This window comes from Populus nigra, chromosome 15, assembly GCF_951802175.1.
Source record: "Populus nigra chromosome 15, ddPopNigr1.1, whole genome shotgun sequence".
Classification (NCBI taxonomy): domain Eukaryota; kingdom Viridiplantae; phylum Streptophyta; class Magnoliopsida; order Malpighiales; family Salicaceae; genus Populus; species Populus nigra.
Window position 1 is genome coordinate 14958817 of NC_084866.1, and position 23124 is coordinate 14981940.

At 37.3% G+C, this 23124-nt stretch overlaps 3 protein-coding genes across 5 annotated transcripts; 1 reads left to right on the top strand and 2 right to left on the bottom strand.

Moving 5' to 3' along the window:
- Positions 1 to 191: 191 nt before the first annotated feature.
- On the top strand, positions 192 to 7117 carry LOC133674603 (uncharacterized). 3 transcript variants are annotated; one of them, XM_062095809.1, is made up of 17 exons: positions 192 to 348; positions 467 to 709; positions 864 to 1397; positions 1788 to 1886; positions 1968 to 2020; positions 2184 to 2241; positions 2577 to 2659; positions 3335 to 3412; positions 3643 to 3722; positions 4170 to 4366; positions 4460 to 4534; positions 4826 to 4866; positions 4970 to 5075; positions 5406 to 5488; positions 5801 to 5874; positions 6437 to 6559; positions 6717 to 7117. In XM_062095809.1, the coding sequence occupies exons 2-16, from the start codon at positions 527 to 529 to the stop codon at positions 6547 to 6549; spliced, it is 1857 nt and encodes a 618-aa protein (XP_061951793.1). In that variant the 5' UTR covers positions 192 to 348; positions 467 to 526; the 3' UTR covers positions 6550 to 6559; positions 6717 to 7117. The 3 variants fall into 3 exon arrangements, with proteins under 3 accessions (XP_061951793.1, XP_061951791.1, XP_061951792.1); XM_062095807.1 differs by having other exon boundaries at positions 6437 to 7117; XM_062095808.1 differs by having other exon boundaries at positions 230 to 348; positions 495 to 709; positions 6437 to 7117.
- A 4167-nt stretch (positions 7118 to 11284) lies between these two features.
- Positions 11285 to 16774, bottom strand: LOC133674179 (putative ABC transporter C family member 15). The gene is made up of 11 exons (XM_062095191.1): positions 16590 to 16774; positions 16152 to 16475; positions 14641 to 16067; positions 14440 to 14526; positions 13754 to 14353; positions 13455 to 13619; positions 12980 to 13274; positions 12241 to 12761; positions 12090 to 12153; positions 11764 to 12003; positions 11285 to 11652 (listed from the first exon to the last, which is right to left on the bottom strand). Exons 2-11 carry the CDS (start codon positions 16465 to 16467, stop codon positions 11549 to 11551), a joined length of 3819 nt encoding a protein of 1272 aa, XP_061951175.1. The 5' UTR covers positions 16468 to 16475; positions 16590 to 16774; the 3' UTR covers positions 11285 to 11548.
- Positions 16775 to 18139: 1365 nt separating this feature from the next.
- LOC133674581 (YTH domain-containing protein ECT1-like) lies at positions 18140 to 23104 on the bottom strand. Its single transcript, XM_062095769.1, has 8 exons — positions 22714 to 23104; positions 22578 to 22618; positions 22308 to 22500; positions 22124 to 22206; positions 21625 to 22014; positions 20723 to 21253; positions 19644 to 19856; positions 18140 to 19063 (listed from the first exon to the last, which is right to left on the bottom strand). The coding sequence occupies exons 1-8, from the start codon at positions 22748 to 22750 to the stop codon at positions 18638 to 18640; spliced, it is 1914 nt and encodes a 637-aa protein (XP_061951753.1). The 5' UTR covers positions 22751 to 23104; the 3' UTR covers positions 18140 to 18637.
- Positions 23105 to 23124: the final 20 nt, after the last annotated feature.

A 23124-nucleotide genomic window follows, 5' to 3' on the forward strand; every position in this document is an offset into this window, starting at 1 on the left:
GTGATATGAAAATATAAAAAAAATTAATTTTAAAAAAATAAAAAATAAAAAAAATCAAATTTTTTAAAAACACAAAAACAAAAGGCTTTTACCATCAAAACTTTCTTTGAACTTCGTAGAGGTCCTTGGTACAATAATAAAAGGTTCAGGTGGTACTTTGAACGAGTAATGGATTTCATGGGCTAATGTATAAAATATTTTTTAAAATATACTATCTTAAAAGGAATATCCCTAAAAGATAGATGTCACTTTTGAGGGTAGCAGTACTATGATTTTTTTCACAAAATCTCCAGCACAAGACACAAGACAGAAGAAGAAGAAGAAGTACTAGAAGTACTCAAAAGATATGTAAGTGACCATCTTGTTGGGATCTGGAAATATACTCTGTGGTCAACATTTCCACTTCTAGATTTCCTCACCTTGTTACTTTTTCTTTCCCTCTTTATGCGCCTATAACATTTGATAGGCAAAAAAGGGTTTCTGTCTCATAACAGATTCTTGCTTCTTGTTGCTGACTGTCCATGAAATGATAATGGAGAATGCATTAGCAGGTAAGTTTCTTAAGCCATGCTTCCATTTGAATTCAAGAAAAGCAACATTGGTACTGCAGAAAAGGAAGGGAATTGGCACCTCCCACAAGTTCTGCTATCCTTCCAAATTCAAGATTCATCCCCTTGTTTCTCATCCCCTTCATCTCCCCAATTTAGAGGTACGACTCTTCCAATCTTTAGCCTTTCGTGTATAGTTTGTACTTTAAACACATAAAAGTTTCAAAATTTCATGCAAGAATTGGGATCTTTAGGATGCATGTTCTTGAAACAGAGTTGAAATCAATTGAAACAGAGTTCTACTATTTGCTGCAGGCGGGTGGTGTTGAAATACAAGAAAGTAGTTATGAAGGTTTAGTTCCTGATCAAGAAATTGTCTGGCCTTCTCCCGATGATGAAATCCCATTTTGGAAGAGGGATTTCCCTTCATGGAATGCGAGTCCAGAAGTGCCAAATGAAAGTTCTGTGAAGGATTCTGATCTTATGCACATAATTCATGTCACAGCAGAGATGGCACCAATAGCTAAAGTTGGTGGACTTGGTGATGTTGTTACTGGACTTGCTCGAGCAAGTCTTTCTCGTGGCCATACAGTGGATATAGTGCTCCCCTTCTATGAGTGCATTCAGAAGCAGCAAATCAATGACTTGGCATTGATCAGTACTTATGATTCTTATCATGATGGGAATTGGATTCCTACTAATGCCTATCGTGGAGTTGTTTCGGGCATTCCAGTGATATTTATTGAGCCATCAAATGAATTCTTCAAGGGGCAACAAGTATACGGAGGTTCATATAATGAGCTAGAGGCTTATTTGTTTTTTAGCCGTGCTTGCCTTGAATGGATGCAGGTTTGTCGGTTGATCCTCAATATGATCTTGGTTTTTCCTTTGACTTGACTTCCGATTCTTAGAAGTTCGAGTAAGCTTACACTAAATTGGAAATAGAAGGTTGAGGTATCAAGGGTTAGAGTTTGTATAACTAAAATATGCTCAGACTATAAAGAACATATATGATTTACAACTTGCAGTTGTTTTTTTAGTCATTGACATAATGCTGAAGAAAATTACACCAGCATCTGCACTTACCCCTCCAGCTTCAAAAGTTTGCGTAATTTAGTCACTCCATTTCTGTTCAGCATCTTTTGCAGACCTTTGTTTCCCAGTTCATATCATTGTTATCCTTTAGTTCTTAACAAGCTCTTTTTTCGAAATTTCTGACAAGATAGAATATGGTGACAGGTAACAGGTGCTCAGCCTGACATTATCCATGTCCATGAATGGCAAATAGGCGCCTTGCCCCTGCTTTACTGGGATATGTATCAATATCTTTCACTGAAGGTATTTATTGTTCTTATTAGTAACTCTTCAGAATTTAATGCTCTGATTTAGTGTCAATGATGTCAAAATTGTACTTTCTAGAAACCACGGATTGTATTAACTATACATAACATGGAGCATTATGGAGAGTGCCGGTAAGTTATTATTTTCCTGTCTTTTTTACCTTCTTAAGTTTAAATTTCTCATAGCCTGTTCAACAGTATCAGTTGCTCACTATATAGGCCTTTTGGTGTGTTAATCCTAGCAGATCAAATTGAACATTGTATAAAAAAATTTGTGGTTTCTTTGCTTTGGCAGCCAAGAGCAACTCAGCAAGTGTGGTCTTGATGGTTCTATGTATGCAACAGCGGAGAAGGTGTGTATTTTATAGCATATATTTTTTTAGTTTGTAGTTTTTATCTGATGTTGTTTATATTGAGGTTGCGGAGACATTTTATAAACATCCTAAAAAAATTGGAATTTGTATTTCCTCTGAAAGAATTAGCATGTGGCCTTTATCTGTCTTTTCATTAGCATTGAAGACACAGAAAGATATGACAAGGAATTAAATTCACAATCAAGATCCTTTGGGGCTCCTTTTTTTTTATAGGAATCTGTAGGTGGTGCATCCTTTTTCTCACCAAAAGTCATTCAATTACTAGAAATACTGCCAAATCCCAAAACTGTTTCTAATATCTCTCAACATGCCAGGCAGTTGATGATCGGACTATTGGCCATAATCCTGAGAGACTAAGCTTATTGAAAGGTGGAATTGTATACAGCAACGCAGTGGTGTAAGTAGTTTTGTTGTTTTGTCTGCAAAAGGTTCGTTCTTGATATGGTGTCATTTGGTCTAAAGTTGCATGTGAAGAACTGTAAATAGCCTATACCTGAAGTTGATTTTCATTCCTCGTATTGTAAAGGGTTTTGCTCTTTGGCAAACTAGTGTTGCATTACACTCATTATATTTCTTGATTTCTTGATTCTAATGGATAAAGACCTGTTGTCAGGCAGTCTTATTTTGTCAATAGCTTTTTTTTTTCATTTTATGAATATATACTTAGTTTCTTGAGAATAATTCCATGCTCGGAGTAGTCGACAGTGATTGGAACTAATCAAATTGTGATCCATGTTTGGATCCCCATAAATCAACACCAAAGTGGGAAATCTGCATTTTAAAGTTATGAAAATTGAATCCTCATATTCACCGGGGTTAGAAAACATTTAAATTTGGATAAAATATAGGTGTGAAGAACCTTATTTAAATTCTTCATAAATTATGATTTGAATCCTGACAGAAAGTGAGTTTTAACTCGTGCATGAAATGTTTTAGATGTGAATTTATTTGTTTACATGATGCATATCACTGAATCTGATGCCACATTTACAACCATTACAAACATAGAATCCAGCACTACCCTTTAAGTCTATTTTATTTCCAAGAAACTAATTTTCTTTTCACTTTCCAGTACAGTCTCGCCAACATACCTTAAGGAAACTCTCTGCTCTGGTTGGTTGGCCAGCACTCTAATGATGCATTGTGATAAGTAGGTTCCACTTTATTACAAGCAATTCATGATTTAAAATTTCTTTTTCTTAGCTGTTTATTCCTTCAGCGTAATCAAATCAACTATCTTCTCACTTTTTAGCTGTAGGAACTTGTGATTCGATAACTATGCTGCAGTAAATGCCTTATTGAACATTACTAATGTTGATGCAAAATTGTCTGCCTGGTTTATGATTCTATCTATCTTCCAATGTGGATGAAATTCTGCAGGTACTTTGGTGTTTTGAATGGGATTGACACTGCAATGTGGAACCCTGCTACCGATGTTTTCTTGCCTGCTAAGTTCCATGGTAACCTTAGTGATCAACTTAAACCTCTCTCTGTTAAAACTGTCTCTATATATGTCCTTCGAAAAGAACCTGGAAGCAGCCCAATACTTTTATTGACGCAGTTTTGATGTGATACAACTACGTCTGTAGAACCTATACTCCGTTCTATTTTTTGGTCACACAATTATTTTGTATGAACAGTTTGTCGATAACCGCAGGCTGCTTGTTTTCCAATAAATGTATCATTTCTAGATATCTTAATAAACATATAGTATCAAAAGGAATCGATATATGAATGTTCATACATTAACTGCTTGGAAAGTGTTGTTATCTTTCACATTCAGTATCTACTTTCATCTAATTATTCAACCTGCCCTGCTTCAATTCACATCATAATCACGCAAAGTTAACATATGAATTTTAGATATTCATTCCAACTTTCACTTCTTGCTATTTTGTTTCTAACAGCTCAAAAAATTGAGGGCAAGAAGTTATGTAAATACTACGTACAAAGGGGGCTTGGTTTGGCTGCTAGAAGCATCACCAGCAGTAATCATGTGCCAGATGCAACAGTTAAGATCCCATTGGTAGTCTGTATTACTAGACTAGTTCCTCAAAAGGGTCTGCATTTGATTACTCATGCACTTAAGCATATTGAAGAACTGGTATGACTCTCCCTCCACCCACGCCTCCTTCCCCCTCTCTCAGCTAAACATGGATTTGATGTTTCTCTTTCTATATTATTCGAGTGTATGTAGGGGGGGCAGATGATTGTCCTTGGAAAAGCTCCAGATGGTCGAGTTGAAGGGGAATTCAAACATCTTGCAGATATGGTAATGAGCTTGAGGTTTTCAGATAACTAATGATTGGAACCTCTTTTTTTTTTCCACACCATTTATAATATTAACACCACTTGGTATTTCATGAGCTTGATAATGAAAGAAATTGCATTTCAATAGAAGAATACAATGTGATGCTCAAAAGGCAAGATATGAGCAACTGAGATAGTGAACTTGCAGGAATCATTAGCTATGTTTCTCATTTTCTTTAATCTCTCTGTAATATGGTCCTTTTTCTCCTTAGCTGCTCTACATAAATATAACAAAAACTCTTATATTTTGCAGCATAACCAAGGTCCTAGCATCCGTATCCTTTTGATGTATAGGTAAATCATCGTAGAAGCAATAACATGCTTTTAATATTTTGAAGTGATGTATAATGTTTGGCTAGGAGTTATTGTCATGGTTGTGTCTTTCTTTGTGACACAGTGAGGAGCTGTCCCACATGCTTTATGCTGCAGCAGACATGGTGTTAGTTCCTTCCATGTATGAGCCATGTGGACTTTCCCAAATCATCGGAATGCGTTATGGATCGGTATGCATGTAGCTTTGCAAAATGATTAAAATTAACCATTGTTATCTTGATATAAAATTGTGTTACTAAAACTACTTATCAATGACTTTGCTCATTTATTGGTCATATTATTGGCAAATTCTTAAGGTACTATTCTCTGAAGATGAACGTTTACACAGTCATGAGTGTATGATTAGTAGTTTTAATTGTAATTCTATTGTGCATATTGTGTGGTTGCTACCTTCCAACAAGATCATTGAATGGACATACAAATGAATAGCAGATACATGGCATAAGCGTAGGGAATGTAAAAAAGGGTGAAGCTCTCATCTGAACATAATGGTTTTTCAGGTTCCAGTTGTTAGAAAGACTGGTGGCCTCGCAGACACAGTCTTTGACATGGATGACCAGTCGAACCCCGAGATTGCTAATGGGTAATTTGAATTCAATTTGTGAAATTTGATTATGTTTTCAAAACCTCATATTGACACAATTTTCACCATTTTCTCCTGGACTGAAGTTTTAGGCTCTCTGGGTTTTATCTTCATAGGAAAAAAGGACCAAATACCTAAATTAATTTCTTATAGATAAATCCAAGTAGGTGTCATGAAAATAGTGGATTGATGAAAACTTATGAACTTTTCAATATAATTTGGTGAAGAGATATTGTCTAGTGCTGGTTTACCTTATTTGGCTAGACAGTTATCCAGTGCTTTAACTTAATACTTCTGTCTTTATTTGGTCAGGTTTGTTTTTGAAGGAATTGATGAAGGATCCTTAAACTGGGCTCTAGACCGCGCATTTGCTTACTACAGAGATAGTAAGCTCTGCCTATTATAGTTCTTGCATGTTTACTTTCTCATGGATGACAGTCTTTTTTGCCATATACAATTTGCTCCAACAAGACCTCATTGGTGAGAGATACATGGCTCGTTACACTTGCTTGATAACATAGTACTACTGGTGGTACTGTTATTTCATAAATCATGAAAACCATCACTAAACTGGTGAGACGAATTGTGATTGTTGGTCTTCTAGACCTATCTGTTTTAAAAATTCAGTCAATCATCATCTGTAGGGTGTATAAAATATGAAAAAATATCTTGAATTTTAGCTATGTGCCTTACTAAATATCAACCCCCCTACTGCTACGTAGTTCACTCTTGCAGTTAACATTTTCTGAATTTGGATTGGGTTTTGTTGATCTGCATAATTATTTCAATTTAAACATGAGTGAATGCATGCGTGCATCTTGTGATCTGACATGTAGATGTAGGCTGGTTCGGTCTTGTCAGATATTAAGATGGCATAGAGCTTCCTATCAGGTTAATGTTTTTAGCTCGAGGGTTTTGAATCTTTTCTGTCCTCGATTTGAATTGCAGAACCAGATGAGTGGAATGGCATTGTGAAGAAGGTAATCGAAATTGACAATAGCTGGAACAACACGGCTGGGAAATACATTGAAGTTTACAATTCAGTTAGAGGGAGATCTTGAAGGCACACAGGTCAGTGATGGAATTCGTTCCAAGTTGTAAATTGCAAGATTCCCCTGATACAAATACAAGAGCCGGGTCTAGGCCAGTAACACGCTTTCACTTTTGTTGGGGAGCCTTCAATTCTTCTCTAAAGTTTTAGCACTGAAGAGTTTTTGTTTACATGAAGATGACATACAGCGAGTAGGATCTTGAAGGCACCCAGGTCAGTGATGGCATTCGTTCCAAGTTGTAAATTGCTAGATTCCCCTGATACAAATGCAAGAGCCGGATCTAGGCCAGTAACACGCTTTCACTTTTGTTGTGGAACCTTCAATTCTGCTCTAAAGTTTTAGCAATGGAGAGTTTTTGTTTGCATGAAGCTGATGTACAGCGAGTAGGAAGAACAGCCTGAACAATAGACAATAAGGCAAAGAATCCACAATACTAGCTGCTTGTACTGTTCCAGAAGGATTTTTGTAAGATTATTGAGCATACTTGCTAGTTTCATGTGTATTGACTTAACAATTTCAATTTCAACAAAATTTGGAATGGGAAAAGATGCTGGTGCTGCTGCACCCTATAAGTTAACCATTGGTAGTTTATATGTCATTATAGGCAATTAACTTTAAAAATATGATAGACTGATGCCTCAGTAGATTGCAAACTTAGTTTTTAAAAAAAATCATATCACTAGCCCCATGATTTTCTGCTGTTAAATGTCAGAATTACAAAGACATCCAAATAAAAAAACAACACAGCATTGCCATGATCAGCTTCTCATAAATTGAACATCCAACAACTGCCTTGAATGTAGCATTACAGATCAGCAAAGAATAGCTGCTGGCAGGCATCCAGTAAATATTGTTGTGTTGGAACTTCTGAAGAATGGAGAGAGCTGTCGCAGTAGGCCAATATGTTTTCTGCATGTTTTACTGTTGCCTTGTATGCGAATATATGATGCTAACTATTGGATGAGCTTATTTTGAATTCTTCCACCAACTTTGAGAAGCTGAAGTGCTATCGGTGAGTAACTGAGCAAGGGAAGAACATTCGAGGACATTATCTGCATAGTTATAGAAAGAAAAGGAATGTGTTTAAACATGAATTCTATTCTCATCAATATTGATTGATGAGTTTTATTCTTTACCATCATCTAGAACTAGAATGAGGTCACTCTCGATAACAGTGGTTATCCGATGAGCAACATTGATGACTGCGCATTCATTTGTTTCTTTCTGCAATGTTTAATGATACTGTCAGTTGCTGAATCGATCAATGCAGTAGCCTCATCAAGAACAAGAATTTTTCTCTTGTGCAATAGTGTTCTTGCGAGGCAAAAGCCTGGACTCCAGTTTTCACCCTCTTCAGAAACTGCATCATTTTTCAGAATTGTAACAACTAAATGAAGCAAAATGGACAGTTCTAGAAAAATGAGTGCTGCTAATCTGTGTTTTTCTGTATTGTTTACCTTGGACATCAAAATCTTCTGATCTTGTCTTGCTATCCCATCCAAATGGCACTTTCTAAGAACCTGAAAAAATATCAGAAGCTTTTGATGAGAACATGATTCTAGTTCATTGATATAAGGAGGAAGATTTCAGATTCTTACTTCACAGATTTCCTCATTGTTGTGATGTTGTACAGGATCCAGATTATTCCTCATGGTTCCCTGGAAATGTTGGGTCCAGAGGTATTATGCTTAAGGTGGATCTTAAATGATACAATCCAACTGAAGTTATGTCTAGTCTATCAATTATCTGTCGTTATGAGGGCTCAACCAGCCGAATAGAGCTTGAATTAGAGTTGATTTTCCACTTCCAGTTCTTCCCACAATTCCCATTTTCTTCTGTCCAGGTAAAGTGCAATTTATTCCCTGGAGAACTGGTGGGAGAGCAGAGTCACAACGCACTTCGAGGTTTTTGATTTCTATGCATCCAGTCTCTGGCCATTTCGGTTCTGGACTTCTATCTTTAAGGACCGAAGGTGCCTCGCTTGGTATGCAACTAAACAGAATTATTCTCTCGACCGAGATCATCTTGTTCTCGACATTGCACGCATTCCAGATAACCCAAGCTTGTAGAATACTAATCTTCATACCATATGTGACTGCAAGTCCTGCCAAGCCTGAAATAAGATCGGCTCCATTTTTAGTTAGGCAATTTCATGTTTCCAGGGTTCAAGCAAGTATAAAGCATCAAGAACAGCTTAACTATCATAGAATGTGCTTACTGCGGTTAGTGTCTGAGCCTGACACAGTCACTAAGATCATAAGAACAACGAAGAAGCCAAGATTTAATAGAAAGTTCATCCTAACACAGAGCCATTCCATTGTCGTGGAATTGTGGAAACTAATGCGTGAAAAATCATCAACCAGGCCAAGGTTTTAGGTGTAGAGTTTTTCATCCTTGTTGAAGCAGCGGATAGGTACTACCAGCAATTGTTTCCGAGAAGTGGTGCAGAAGTGGAGCCTTTTGAATTCAAACCATCCTAGCCAGTTCTCTGGCAGTTTTACTGTAATAAGCCTGCACAGAAGTTTGAAAAAATTCAGCGCCTAGTAACTACATACATGTTTTGAGGAAGAAACAGATTATCGTGCTGCACATATATTTATGTGAGACTGCTGGCTATTCATATTCAACTAACTAAATTGAACTCATTCACCAACTGGTTGAATTTCTTGTTGCTGCAGATCCTTTTCCAAGGAATTATACAACAGGATATCATGAATTGGAATAAGATATTGAATAGATTCTTACCTGATACCATGTAGAGATAGAAAAGATGGCAAGGAATAGAACGGAGATCTGTCATGCCACCTGTGACATGAGGGCGATGACACTGACAAGCTGAATAAGAGCAAACACTAATCCAGCTATTCTGTAAGATATATCAAAGTCGACAGTAGCTTGGTCTGTAGAAGACTGCAGTGAAAGCAAGGATAAAAGTATCAGAATATAGATAAGATAAGGAACTAGACTTCAATCAGGAAAAAAAGAAAATAGAAAACAGTGCTGAGCGAACGGACTAACCTCGACAAGGATTTAACTTGAAGTAGTGTCGAAAAATGACATAGGAGCTTGAAGAATCGATGTTATTAGGACAATGAAGAGATGATGATAAGTATTAAAGGTGATGAATGTTAACAGAAGTGCTCTTGCCAATACAAAAATAGAGCTCCCGCCAGAAATTAAAGAAAAGATCTCTCCATCAGTTGCTTTTCGCTGACCCTGCCCTCTTTCTTGGTTTCCCACGCAACCCAATAATTGCTTCCCATTTGCAGTGCTTGGAAGAAAATATGAAAAGTAGGAGAAATGAATATATTGCTGCGTTCAGAAGAGGGTCAAAACTGGACTCCAGGGCAAAGACAACTCATTTGTCTTTTGAAAGAATTTAAGTTATTGTTCAGTCTCACAAATCTTAGAAAGGTTTACATAGTTATTAATTTTAAAATATATAAAAATAATCAAAATATATACAAGCTATTCCAATATTCACTCCAATAGTCACATTAATCTAAAAAAACAAAAGTTAAGTTCTTATTTTGGATGAGACCACTACATCCATTGATATGGCAACTAATAATATCATTCCGCAAACAATGAAAAATGAAACAAATGAGTCACCGTAGCTCACTAAATAACTTTTGTCATTAACAATTACTGTTTGGTGGTTTTCAGGTCCTTACCATCAGCAAGAAGTAGATCACTGTAGACGATAATATTATCTACTAGCCCAGTTTCACTCTATTTTTTTTTCAAAAATTAGATTTTCATTTTTTTTATCTAAAAAATCTAGAACACACTCTAAACACCTTAAATCCATACATGACCTCAAAACATATATGTATGGAACTTTTTTTATTAAATAAAAATTTTTAACGTTAAAATCAACTATTTTGATGTCTAGAATTGATGTCAACGATGAATTTTTTTTATTGTTTAAATTTAATGATTTTTTTTTCGAATCATTGACTAAAAAATAAAAAAATAAAATTTTAGACTAAATCTCGGTTTTTTTGAAATTCTAAAAATTAGAGAGACTAATATTTATAATTCATAAAGTATACACATGAACAATTCCATGAAAGCTAAAAAAAAAACATATTTTCTTCTTCTTCTTTTTCTCCTATTAAAAGTTCTTTTAATCTCATTATTTTCTAAAATTAACTTAAATTGGTCTTTAATTTAATTTGGTCCTATAAAGGTAAAATGAAAACAAAAAAGTTGTGGGACTTGGCTGTGCCATTTAGTGTTTTCTATAATTAAATGTGCAAGTTAGTGAATTGTAAGAGAAAAATAATGTATAATAAAGAGAATGAGGCGGTGAAGAGTGTAACTTGTTGTGTGTTGCTGACTAATGGCTCTCGATCACATGGAAGAACATAGCATAAAAATCATGGAGGTAAGGCTGTGTAGGTGTGCCCTAATGGAAAGATAGGCATCGTGATCATTGGTGAGAAATACAGGTATCCATCAGCGAGACAAGTAGGCGTCGCAACTGATAAGGCGCGTGTTGCCTCGACCGAATCTGATCGGACAATAAGGTTGCTCGGCCTGTTATTTGAGCCAAGGCCCACTAAACATGACCAAATAGCTTGCTGTTCGATCTGGTGCTTCCGGCCGAGGCCTACAACACCTCTTGCTGTCGTGTCTGACAGAACAGCTCCTTTTGGTAACGAGAAAGCAGGTCGTCTTCTTTTTCTTTACCCAATCAGAGCCAATCATATAACCTTTGAATTTGAGAGGACGAGAACCGTAAAGAACAATAAAAGACCACTGCATGGCAATAGACAGAGTACAATCATTTGTCTTAATTAATCCTTGATCTCAATTGACATTTTAAGATTTTAAGAATGAGTTGAGGTGTATGAGCTTCATTCAGCTCAAGACTACTGTTGGTTGATTCTGCCTCCTCCATGTAACCTCAAAAACTCCCACTCTAAGCTTTGATGGAAGGTACAAATTGATTCATGTTTTTAGTTTTTGCCTTCAACACATAGATGGATATTGTTTTGTCTTGTCAACTTTCTGATGAGTTCCCACTGAACTCTTTCACCAACTTTGAAAAAGCTGAGGAGCTATCTCTCATTAGCTGACTTGGGGCTGCACATTCTACAGCATTGCCTGAAACAAACAGGGAAAAGAAATCGTGTTTGCATTGATCCAGATGGGAACTGCAGATTCAGATGCCAAAATACTGCAAGTGTTACTGTTTGATGGTTTACGGGTCCTTACCATCATCAAGAAGCAGAACCAGGTCACTGTTGATGACAGAAGTTATCCGGTGAGCGATGGTGATGACAGTGCACTGTTTTGTTTCATTGCTCACTGTTTTCTGAATGATATTATCTGTGTCCATATCAATGGATGCAGTGGCCTCGTCCAAAACAAGAACTTTTCTTTTATGCAGCAGTATTCTTGCCAGGCAAATGAGTTGTCTTTGCCCTAGACTCCAGTTTTGACCCTCTTCTGCAACTGCAGTAGCTTTCATGATTTTAGAATCTACAGACGATCATCCAAGGTAACAAAGAGAGCATACATGTTTTTTCTGATTTAATTACCTGGTGCTTCTAACCCCCTTTGATCTTGCTCTACTGTATTACCCAAATGACACTTTCTCAGAACCTGAAATACCAAATGATTTTATATGATCAGAAGATGGCTGATCTAGCACTCTAATTAATCGAAAAGGTATAATATTCTAGTTCATACCTCCCAGATTTCCATATCATTATGCTGTTCTAGAGGATCCACATTATTCCTGATTGTTCCTTGAAACAATGTAGGGTCTTGAGGTATTATGCTTAGTTTGGATCTTAAATCCTGCAATCCGATTGTGCTGATGTCTAATCCATCGATAAGTATTTGTCCCTGTGATGGATCGACCAGCCGGAATAGTGCTTGGATCAATGTTGATTTTCCACTCCCTGTTCTCCCCACAATCCCAATCTTCTTTTCACCTGGAAAGGTGCAAGTTATTCCTTTGAGAACTAGTGGGAGATCAGGACGATAACGCACTTGGAGGATTCTGAATTCTATGCACCCAATCTCAGGCCATTCTGGTCTAGGACGTTTATCTTCGATCACTGGAGTTGCCTCACTTGGTATCCGACTAAACTGAAGAATCCTCTCAACTGAGATCATCTTGTTCTCTACATTGCACACGTTCCAGATGACCCAAGCTTGTAGAACATTGATGTTTAGGCCATAGGTGACTGCAAGTCCTGCCAAACCTGAAATAAATTCAAAAAAACAACAGGTTGTTAGCAATTGGTGCGTAGACTGGCGGGCCAAATCAAAAGTAAGAGAGTTGACTTAAAAAGGTCTAAAATATGATTTATTTGGGCTATCTGGGCTTGTACAGACCAACTTGAAGAATCATATCTAAATGGAACAAAACTTGAAACAGAAAACTTCAGTATAATGCAGAGAAGGGCGAAGAGGTGCTTACTAGGGTTAGTAACTGAGCTTGATGTGCTCACCAAGATGACAAGAACAGAAAAAAATCCAAGATTAAAGAGAAAGTTGATTCGAACGCAGAGCCATTCCATGGTTGCAGAATTAAAGAAGGCAATGCGTGAGAAGTCATTGATCAGGTTGACATTTGTGGTAAAGAATTTTTCTTCTTGACTGAAGCAACGGATAGTTACTACACCACTGACTGATTCTGAGAAGTGGTGAAGAATTGGAGCCTTTTGAATCCCAGCCATCCTTGCAAGTTCTCTGGCAGTTTCTAAGTAGTAAACCTGCCAAAAAATTTAAATACTCAGCATCATAGAACTAAATGAAAAATAGGACTATTTCATATACATGAAACCGTAGGTTAAACGACTTGCTTGTCTGCTAGCTGCGGTTCCATGGTTGTGCTAATTTTTTTCATGGGGATTTATAGCTAAATCATCTGCAAAAGGAAAGTTTATTCTCACCTGATACCATACGGAGATTGTGAAGCTGGCGAGGAATAGAAGGAAGACCGGCCATGCCACATTTGACAAGAGGGCAATGACACTAATTAGCTGGATGAGTGCAAATACTAATCCAGCTACTCTGTAGGATATATCAGTGTCGACAGTCGCTTGGTCAGTTGAAGACTGAAGAGCAAATAAAGGTAAGGAAAAGATCAAAATCTAGATGAGAAATTAGCTTCTGACAGAACAATAACTTTAGAAAGGAAACGAAAACAATTAGAGGGCTAGTAAATATGGTGATGACCAAAAAGACTAACCCTGTCAAGGATTTGACTTGAAGAAGTGGTGTCAAAAAATGACATGGGAGCTTGGAAAATTGATGTTATCATGCCGGTGAAGAGCCGTTGGGCGGTCTTGATGGTGATAGCTGTTAACAATAATACTCTTGCCAGTACAAAAAGAGAGCTCGCACCTGAAATTAAAGCAAATATCACTATAAATTGCCTTTTGCTGACCCTACCCTCTTGTTCGGTTGCCCATGCAATCCAATAATTGCTTCCCATTTGTAGTGCTTGAAAGAAAATATGGAAAAGAAGGAGAACAGGAACAAAAGCTCCTTTGTATGCAGCAGTAATGAAGCTTGAATAAACTTTCCAACTAACTCGTCCACTTCCCCTCTCCTCCTTTTTAGCCACTGGCACAGATTGCCCATTACTGACTTGCTCTTTGTTAGTTTCTCTGCTTTCTTGATTTTGATTTTCCAGATATGATTCACTAGTTATGGAATTTCCTTCTGTTGAGCTTAGTTGTCTCAAAGATTCGCAGTGCGCAACCATTAATCTTCTAAGTTCACCTTGTGTTTCTACAGCTAGATCTTTGTATGCTCCTGATTGAACTATGTTACCATCTTTCATTACCTACACAATATCCATTTAAATCAGATGAAAAATCATAACACGAAGAGTGAATCATATAAACATGGATAAAAAATCATTAAACTTACCAGAACAAGATCCGATGCTGCTAAAAATTCCAATTGGTGGGTGACATAAATTACAGTCTTATCAGACAGGAGGCCCATCAGACAATGCTGCAAAAAAGTTCCAATGCTATTGCACCATTCATCCAAAAGAACTAATAAACCTTGAATAAATAGGGCATGGGCGCATGGCTGATAGAAAAGACACAGGAAAATGTTGCTTACCTTGAATAAATGTGCTTTTGTATGTGCATCAACAGCACTGAAAGGATCATCCAGGAGATAAACATCTGCATCACTGTATATTGCCCTAGCCAATTGAATCCTCTGCTTTTGACCTCCACTTAAAGTTACTCCTCTCTCTCCCACCACTGTCAAGTCCTTATGGATCAGCCTCTCAAGGTCCTCTTGGAGTGCGCAAGCTTCTATAACATTCTTGTAGAATGCCTTTTTCATATTGTTTCCAAACAATATGTTGTCTCTAATTGTACCAGACTGAATCCAAGGTGTCTGAGAGACATAGGCCCTGGAACCAACAACCTCAATTCCACTTCCAGATATCCTAGGGATCTCTCTGATAATACTGAAAAGCAAACTGGACTTGCCAGATCCAACTGATCCGCAAATGGCAACCTTGTTTCTCTCCATGATTCTTATATCCTCTCGGATTGTAACTGTTGGCTGCAAGATGTTTGTGTTGCTTGTTTCCCAAGCATATTCTCCTGTGGTAATATTAATCACTGAATGGTTTTGCTGAGGCAAATTGTTAACCTTTGATTGCTCTTGGTTTTCTTCTCTTAAGAACTCCTGGAGTCTAGTGATTGAAATCTTTGCATGTGCAACAGCAGAAATAAGTTCTGGCATGTTATAAATCGGCTCATGCAGCATTTGGAGGGTAGCTAAAGCTGAGAAGATTGAACCTGAACTAAGCTTTCTGTCTAATATAGCGCTAACTCCAAATGTCATTAAGGAAATTAAAACTGGTGAAGTCCAATACAGAAAGACAAGTGCTGACTTTGCGTACAGGAATTTCACCAGCCAACCTCTTTCAGTTTCTCTGAGAAGAAGCAACTTATCTAGAAAGGTAGGCTCCCAAGCATGCAACTTCAAGATTTTCATGCCTTTTAGAGTCTCGGATGTAGCTTTGATTCTACAGTCTTTTGCTTCCATTATCCTAGAGTGGAGTCTGTTTCGGAAATTTGACAAAGGGGTGTTGCTCGCCATAATCAAAACTGTAGAAAGAACAGCAAGAATCGAAGGGATCCATCCAAGATGTTTGATTAATATGAACAATGAAAGCATCACTTGAACTGGCAGCAACCAAACTTCTTGAAATCGCTGGATGAATTCCACAACTTTTTCAGTATCTGTATTGATATAGTTGATAATCTTTCCATTTCTCTCTCCATCACTCTTCACCCTTAGCAATTTCTTGTGAAGCAATGCCAAAATGTCTGCACGAATCTTTATTCCAATTTGGTAAGCTCCGAAGTACCAGTGTCTCTGCGAAAGGGATTCGGCTGTCTTCGCAACAAAAATGACAGATGCCAGAACAAAACCATAAAGGCTACTATCATCATCCTTGGAAGATAATAGTTGAATGAAGTTTGCGATCAGAAAAGGTCCCGTGTAGGAAGCCATGACATAAACCCCTAAAAAGATTTAAAACAAAAAATTGTACACAGCCAAGATTGAAAATCTAAACAAGAATGATCAAAGAAACAAAGTTATTATACCAGCAAACATAGCATTTAGGGCCAGGGATCCCAAAACAGAACGAAAAATAGCATTCCCTATTGATGGGGTTTCAGTCTTGTCCTTCTCAAGAGATTCTTCTAACAAGGAGTAACCTTTATCAGCCATAGCTGATCGAGGGAAAGTAGGAATATCAGAAGCTTTAAGTTTTTCTCTGTACCCTTTCGAAAAGAGTGGATTAAGCCATCTGAAAGTAATTTTGCTCCAAAAACTGGCATTGGTAAAGGGATCATCAACTTTCAAAGCATCCACATCCTTGTTTAGGAGATGGCGCTCAAGTTCTTTTTTGTATTCCATTAAGCAATCTAACAGTGGAGGACAAGCAAAACCTTAGTAACCAAACAAGAATCTAAACAAGTTAAACAAACAACAAATCCAAAAAGAAGAAGTAGAAAACAGCAATAGTGCAGAAGCATTACACACTAATGAAATAGCAGAATCTAAAAAGAAAAGAAAAATTAGCAGCAGAACAAGAATATCAAGTTACATAGCAGAAGACTAATAGCCAGTTTGGCTTTGTATTATGGTACTCAAAATGTTTTTTTTATTTGGAAATGTATTGAAATAATAATTTTTTTTAATTTTTTTTTAATATCAGCATGTTAAAATAACTTGAAAACATTAAAAACAATAATTTAAAATAAAAACAATAATTTTTTAATTGACTTTATATTACAATTTATCAGTTATAGTCTACGCTGACTAGTGAATGAGTTTCGGAGAAGCAGCTCAAATTATAGAATCACATCAATGCGTAGACTATAACTGATAAATTGTAATTGACTTTATATTTTTTTTCTTGTTTTCATTGGATGTTGAAGGCATTGCCGATTCTTTTTTTTTTTTTTTTGAGTAATAAATGAATTTCCTAAAGGGAAGCAATGGCAACCTTTTTCCCTTCCAGTACTCGTCGAAAGCAAGAAACACAAGGCACAACAAGATAGACTTGCAGAGTATAGCTAGGGACTGAGCAGTGGAGAATTGCAGAGAGAGCTCAGTTCCTCTTATACACATAGCGGGAAGGGATGTTTTATATTTTATTACAAGACAAGACAGTAGTCGTCTGATGTCTGGTCTGGTGTTGTCTTGTATTGCCCTCCTTAAAAGGAAGCTTTCTGATTGTTTCCAGGAAAAAGGCTAGACTTTCAAGAATTCCTGTATAGAATATTGTTTCCATATTCTATATGGAGACCTTTTTAATTTTAAATTACCTTAATATTAATTTCTACTTGTAAAATTAAAATTTCCTTTCCTAATTTATTAAGCTTTCACACCCCTTTTCCTCTTTAACATTTACCATTATTTGACATTATATATACATATATATAATATTTAGATTTATTATTTAAAAAATAAATCATAACATATTGATTCTCATCCATATCCACCTCTTGACCAGACATCATCCAAGTTTTTTTTCTGACCGGATTGTAGACCACTAAGAGTAAGTTTGCTGGCCGCACAAACAAAGACCGAGTAATTAGTGGCGGCGCATAAGAGCTGGCTTGAGGAGCACCATCTTCCGGTCAGTCACTATCATGTGTAATTGATAAATAGAGACATGCCATCTGCTACGAGACGGACCGAGCAACAAACAGATTAGTCTCTTGGTAATAAGAAGAGTATCATCACGGCATTTCCAGGTCAAGTGGCCATAAATGATCAAAGAGGATTCTTCAACTGCATAATAAAATAGAGAATGAGCTCTTAAACAAGGCAATACAAGCCCTTCTTTGCAGCCATTTTCCGTCCTCCTTCCGCGTGCTTAAACATGTTGCAGAAACCTTAAACAATCTCTCTTGCTATTTGCAAATTGTAATGCATGTGGTTACCCACCTCCACTTCCAACCTAAACATGGACTGACAACAAGATAACCCCGTGACAGATGAAGGAACAAATGCTAAATGTATTAAACATACAACAGCACAAAAGGAGGGCAATTATTCAAAGGAATTGTATTGAGGGAAATTGTTGAATTTTCTTTCTTTTTTATTGAACTCTTCTTATCACTATTTTGTCTCCATAATGGTAACATTACAAACCTTCCAATAGCCAAATGCTCTCTGGAAAATCAGTAGAAAGAGAACCCAGGATTAAATTCAAATTGGGCATCAACTACATAGTATACAAAATCTACTCCTACTTTACGCTGCCATCCCACGACTTCACCACCTCACCAATCACCATTGTCTTCCCCGTTCAAAATAACCCAGACAAAAAAAACACCTTGACCACATTAACTTCCCTCAATTGTCTGTAAAGATCGAAAAACAAAAACCAGCTTGTTAGTTTTGTCATCAGGCTACTCAGATACCCAATATACCACCCCACTAGTCAGTGAGCAAAGAATCTATTAAATCTTTAAGAGGGGTTTGTTCCGTCAGGGACCAGCAATCCAGCAATTCTGGCAACTACAACTAACAGCTCCTATCTGTCAACTTAACTGTGGTCATCTTCCCAACAGGCTTAATCCTGGTATTTGTGGCTGCCCTCTTTCGACTTTAAAGCAGGAGACAAGTTATGGTTGTTGGAATCTTCGGCTTCTGAAACCTCAATGTTTGAATCATTAGCAAGTTCCGCAGAAGTATTGCAATTAATAGCCGGTAAAACCTCCATACAAGGTCTTAAACTAACAACCTCTTCTCTGGCAGCCAGTTCTTTATTAACATCATCCAACTGGAGAGATTGCACAAAACTATCAGACATTTGATTTATGGTATCATCAGCAAGCAAACCTGGACCATCTACTTTCAAACTAGGTTGCTGTATGGCCTTCCTTTCCTTCAAAGCTCTCTCACATTGATCATAAAATCCAAAATCATCGATGATAGATGTAGGTGCATCATAATCCTTGAAAATTTTCAACATCTCAATACCCTGTTCTAGTTTCACCTGAGTATTTCAGCAAAAAGGGGGAGAGAAATGAAAAAACCCATTAGGCCAAAAGAACTAATCAATAAAAGGAGTTGAAGCCAAAAGAAAATAGGCAAAAAAGATGCTTGACCAGAAAACATTCATCTTGATTGAATGGTATATGCAAATAAGGCTAAACACAGATTCAAAAGGGATAATGAGATTAGCAAAAGCTTAGATGATGCCTGATTCACGAGAAATATGTCAGCAGCTGGAAGTAGATATAAATTAGGACCAGCAAGAATGTAATGAAGTTATAAACACCAAAAATTATCCTTTTAGATCATAAGCAACTAGGCACAACACTCTAGCATTTCCTATTCAAAGAAATAGTACACAGCCCAGGACAATTCAACACCAAAAAAGAAAATTGATTGCTGTGCTTTTTGGATCACCAGACCACTCCACTCAGCATAAAAAAACATTTTGCAACCTAAGTAATTGTCCTATGTTTCATTACAGAAATAACGAATCAAGAGAATGATCCCTACATTCTAGAAACCATATCAATAATAATAAAAGAGGAGAAATGTTGATAAAAAATTTTTTATAGCTTTACCTCTTGTGAATCTCGACTATGAGTAACAGGCTTGTTATCATTGTTTTCAAGTAGTATGTGCCGGAAACGACTGTTGGGAACATCTTTGATAATATGCCACTGGACTGGGAACTGGCCGTTCCATCTATCTTGCTGCCAATAATCAGCATCCTTCTCAAAATCTACAGGTCCAACCATTTCCGCTACTCCACAGAACTGTCCACTTGCATTGACCTGCACAAAGAGAGAAACAAATCCAAGACCATTAATAAACCAAAAATAAAATTCTATTTCAGAGCAAGAGACAATTTAAAATAACACACAAGTACGCAGGTTTCAGAAACAACTTGCTCACTAAAATGATTCTGATGTACTTCAAAATGTAAAAGATAACAAGATGCAGCAGGAATCTCCAAAAAGACTCTTTCAGAATCCAGTCTACAAGTTAGAAACCAACCAACATGAACCCATAGACCATGATCACCAAAATTTAGAATTTAACCCAATATAAGACACAGAAGGACAACTTTACAAGGAATAGCTAGAAGCAAGTCTAAGCATGATGGAAGTGATTCGGTTGAATAGAAAAAAAGATGCAGGAAATAAACAGCTTCAAATAATACAAGCACAAGACGTCAGCATGAGACCTTCAGCATGTTGGCTAGTTCCATGTAAACATTTACATATATAGGTCTGTATTCAAGAAACAACTACCACTTCCTTTAAACTGACTAGCACATCACAGTATAAAAATCAGCGATCACCTGCTTATTCAACTGACTTCTACTGCCAAACAATAAAAGATAAGACATTGTCAACAAAGGTCTGTGGCCTTCTGCTGGCTTCTAAAACAAATACAAACTTAATCCAAAAGTAAAATCCCAAACATAAAAACAGCAGAATTAATGCCCAGATCAAAGAGGATGCCCTTTACTATCCATAGATAGCTCGGTCCAAGCTAACATATTCAACCATTTATTACAATTGAATAAACTCTAAAAGCATTAGCTTCAACCAGGTTCCCAGTAATCACATTGCCCCTAACATTGATGATAATGGAAAACAAAGCATTAAAATGATGTCAAGTTACACTGACATACCGAAAACAAGAGAAAGACTGGACAGTTTCCTTCCTTTTCCTTTGCTTCACGATACGCAGCATCAATTTTTTTGTTCCCATGCGGCGTGCTTGCCCAAATACTATATTTAATACTTTTATGAACATTATCCTCACTGAAAGACTTGATTATGAAGAACTTGGCATTCTTGTAATCAGTGACAAAAACTGGTCGGTTATATAAATCAAGCTGAACCCCAGAGCTAGCGGAATTGCCTTCGCTTTTACCACAGGAGGAAAGCTGTTCAGTGGTGTTCTTGCCCTTAAGCTTTGAAGCCCTTGGTCCTCGATTACGGTCAAAACTAAGCAGATCATTAGAAGAATAAATTGAACCCTGATCTCTCTCTCTTCTCCTACCCTTATCAAATCCAACTTGTGTCCGGTCATTAGCCCCTGCATAAGAAATTGAACCACCGCCAAAACCAGTGCTCTGATAAGAGCCACCATGCGAGTAATGTCCAACAGAGGAAGTTGATGTATATCCATATCCATGCAATGGTCTTTGCTGATAACCCTGGAACCATTTTTAAAAAAAATACAAGCTCGTTATCAAACACCAAAGGGTCAGACAAGAAGCTGCTAGTTAAGAACAAGGACAAGCATGCAAGAAGACTCACTAGAACTAATAACCCCTAGCTCTAAGCAGGTAACTTAACAAATTCTAGTAATCATGATGCGTCAAGATCTCGAACAAAATTTACTTCAAAACTCTTAATAAAAGTTAAGGGGTTTTTTTGGGTTGAGAAACTTGGGCATCAATTCTGAAGAAACTAAATGGCAGTAGTGACAAGCAAGGAAAACAAGCAGAAGAGGTGAATAAGAAAAAGAACTCAAAACTTTAGGAAATCCTAGATTTTGCAATAGCTGGGACAAGATAAAACAAACCTGTGCAGCATGGTGCTCATATGGCCCAAGTATGCCCATTGGTTGAGGATAAGCAGATGCAGATGTTAAAGAACCAGAGCCAGGAGCCCCAGGCACATTCCCCCCACCAAATGACCCATAATGTACCATGTAACCTGATCCTGGTCCAAAAAAGGAGTTCTCACCATTGCTTTCCGATGATGTTAGCTCTGATGAGCCTAGAGGACCTGACGATGGCATATTTGGATTGTAAAATGGTGAAAATGGAATCTGCTGTGGGGAGTATAGCTGGCCATCTAGTACTATAGGAGTTAGAGGTGTAGCAACTGGAGAATATTGGCCGTATCCCATATCAGGATTAAAGCCATATCCAGAATGAAACGTAAGAGATTGATTATCATTGTAGATAACCTGCTCACATCCATGACACAAGAGGAAGAAAAAAAAAACAGAATTATTCATTCTAAACAACGGAAACAGAATTCTACAAAAATCCGAAATTGAAAGGAAACGCTCTCACCGATGATAAATGCAATCCATCGGCCGCATTAAGATGATGATGTGGAGAATACCCATCCCAAACACCAGTGCCATGGCCATAACCTAAATAAGCAAAAACCACTCGCAACACTCTAATCAATATTCTGACAAATACAGCTCATTCTTAACCATGAACAATACAACGGGGAAGGCAGCTAACTAACCGGCATAATGTGGTGGCATTGCCTGGTCATGTGAGGAATAATCATAAACATTGAACTGCGGCGGCGGCGGCGGAACAATGCTAAGATCCGGAGGAGGGGGTGCAGTCAAAGAAGATTGGGGGCGTTTTATAATGGCTGATTCCGCAGAAGGAGGATTGGCTGAAACAATCCTCTCATCATCCGCCGAGAGCGACTGATAAATAAATTACTCATAGATAAGGTATAAGAAAAAAAATCCCGGTAATTATTAATTAAATAAAAACAAACTACCTGGTCCATGGTAGAATTATGGCGATTAGTAAGTGTTTCTCCTGCAACAAGAGATTATTAACAAACTCGGCTATTTTCAAAAAAAGAAAAAAAGAAAAAAAAAGCATGAAATAAGTAAAGAGAGGGAGATAGGTACCAGGTGAGGGTGAAAGACGATGTTGATTCTCGTCCATGGATTTTGAATTTCAATTTGAGAGAGAGAGAGAGAGAGGAGATCTGGGGATGGATGAATTTTGTAGTAATGAAAAAGGACGAAATTAATATAGGAATAATTAATTAGGAGTTGATTTGGATTTGGAATTAAAATATTTTTGAGTTTGAGAGGGAAAGGGAAACCACCGTATAAGGAAGAGGAAGGAGGGTTTAGGGTTTTTTATTCATATATGACTAAGGAGCGCTCTATCTTCCCGTCCGCCGTGGCGGTGGCGGTGGCGGTGGCGTGGCGGAATACGCTCACCTGCAAACAAGGCGAGGAAACACAATAGCTGGACCAAATACTGTATTGTATGGGTGGGGATACCACTCTTTTCAATTTCTTAATCGAAAA

Bases quoted from the DNA above. Each gene is read 5' to 3' on its own strand.
- LOC133674603 (XM_062095807.1), top strand. From the start codon at position 527: ATGATAATGGAGAATGCATTAGCAGGTAAGTTTCTTAAGCCATGCTTC. The intron at 5,076-5,405 runs GTATGCATGTAG...ATGGTTTTTCAG, and splicing joins TCGGAATGCGTTATGGATCG to GTTCCAGTTGTTAGAAAGAC. The intron at 5,489-5,800 runs GTAATTTGAATT...TTATTTGGTCAG, and splicing joins AACCCCGAGATTGCTAATGG to GTTTGTTTTTGAAGGAATTG.
- LOC133674179 (XM_062095191.1), bottom strand. From the start codon at position 16,467: ATGGAATACAAAAAAGAACTTGAGCGCCATCTCCTAAACAAGGATGTG. The intron at 13,275-13,454 runs GTGAGAATAAAC...ATTTTTTGGCAG, and splicing joins CAATCTCCGTATGGTATCAG to GTTTACTACTTAGAAACTGC. The intron at 11,653-11,763 runs GTAAGGACCCGT...TGTTTGTTTCAG, and splicing joins GGTTCTGCTTCTTGATGATG to GCAATGCTGTAGAATGTGCA.
- LOC133674581 (XM_062095769.1), bottom strand. From the start codon at position 22,750: ATGGACGAGAATCAACATCGTCTTTCACCCTCACCTG. The intron at 21,254-21,624 runs GTTTGTTTTATC...AAATGGTTCCAG, and splicing joins ATGAGCACCATGCTGCACAG to GGTTATCAGCAAAGACCATT. The intron at 19,857-20,722 runs GTATGTCAGTGT...CTCTTTGTGCAG, and splicing joins CAGTCTTTCTCTTGTTTTCG to GTCAATGCAAGTGGACAGTT.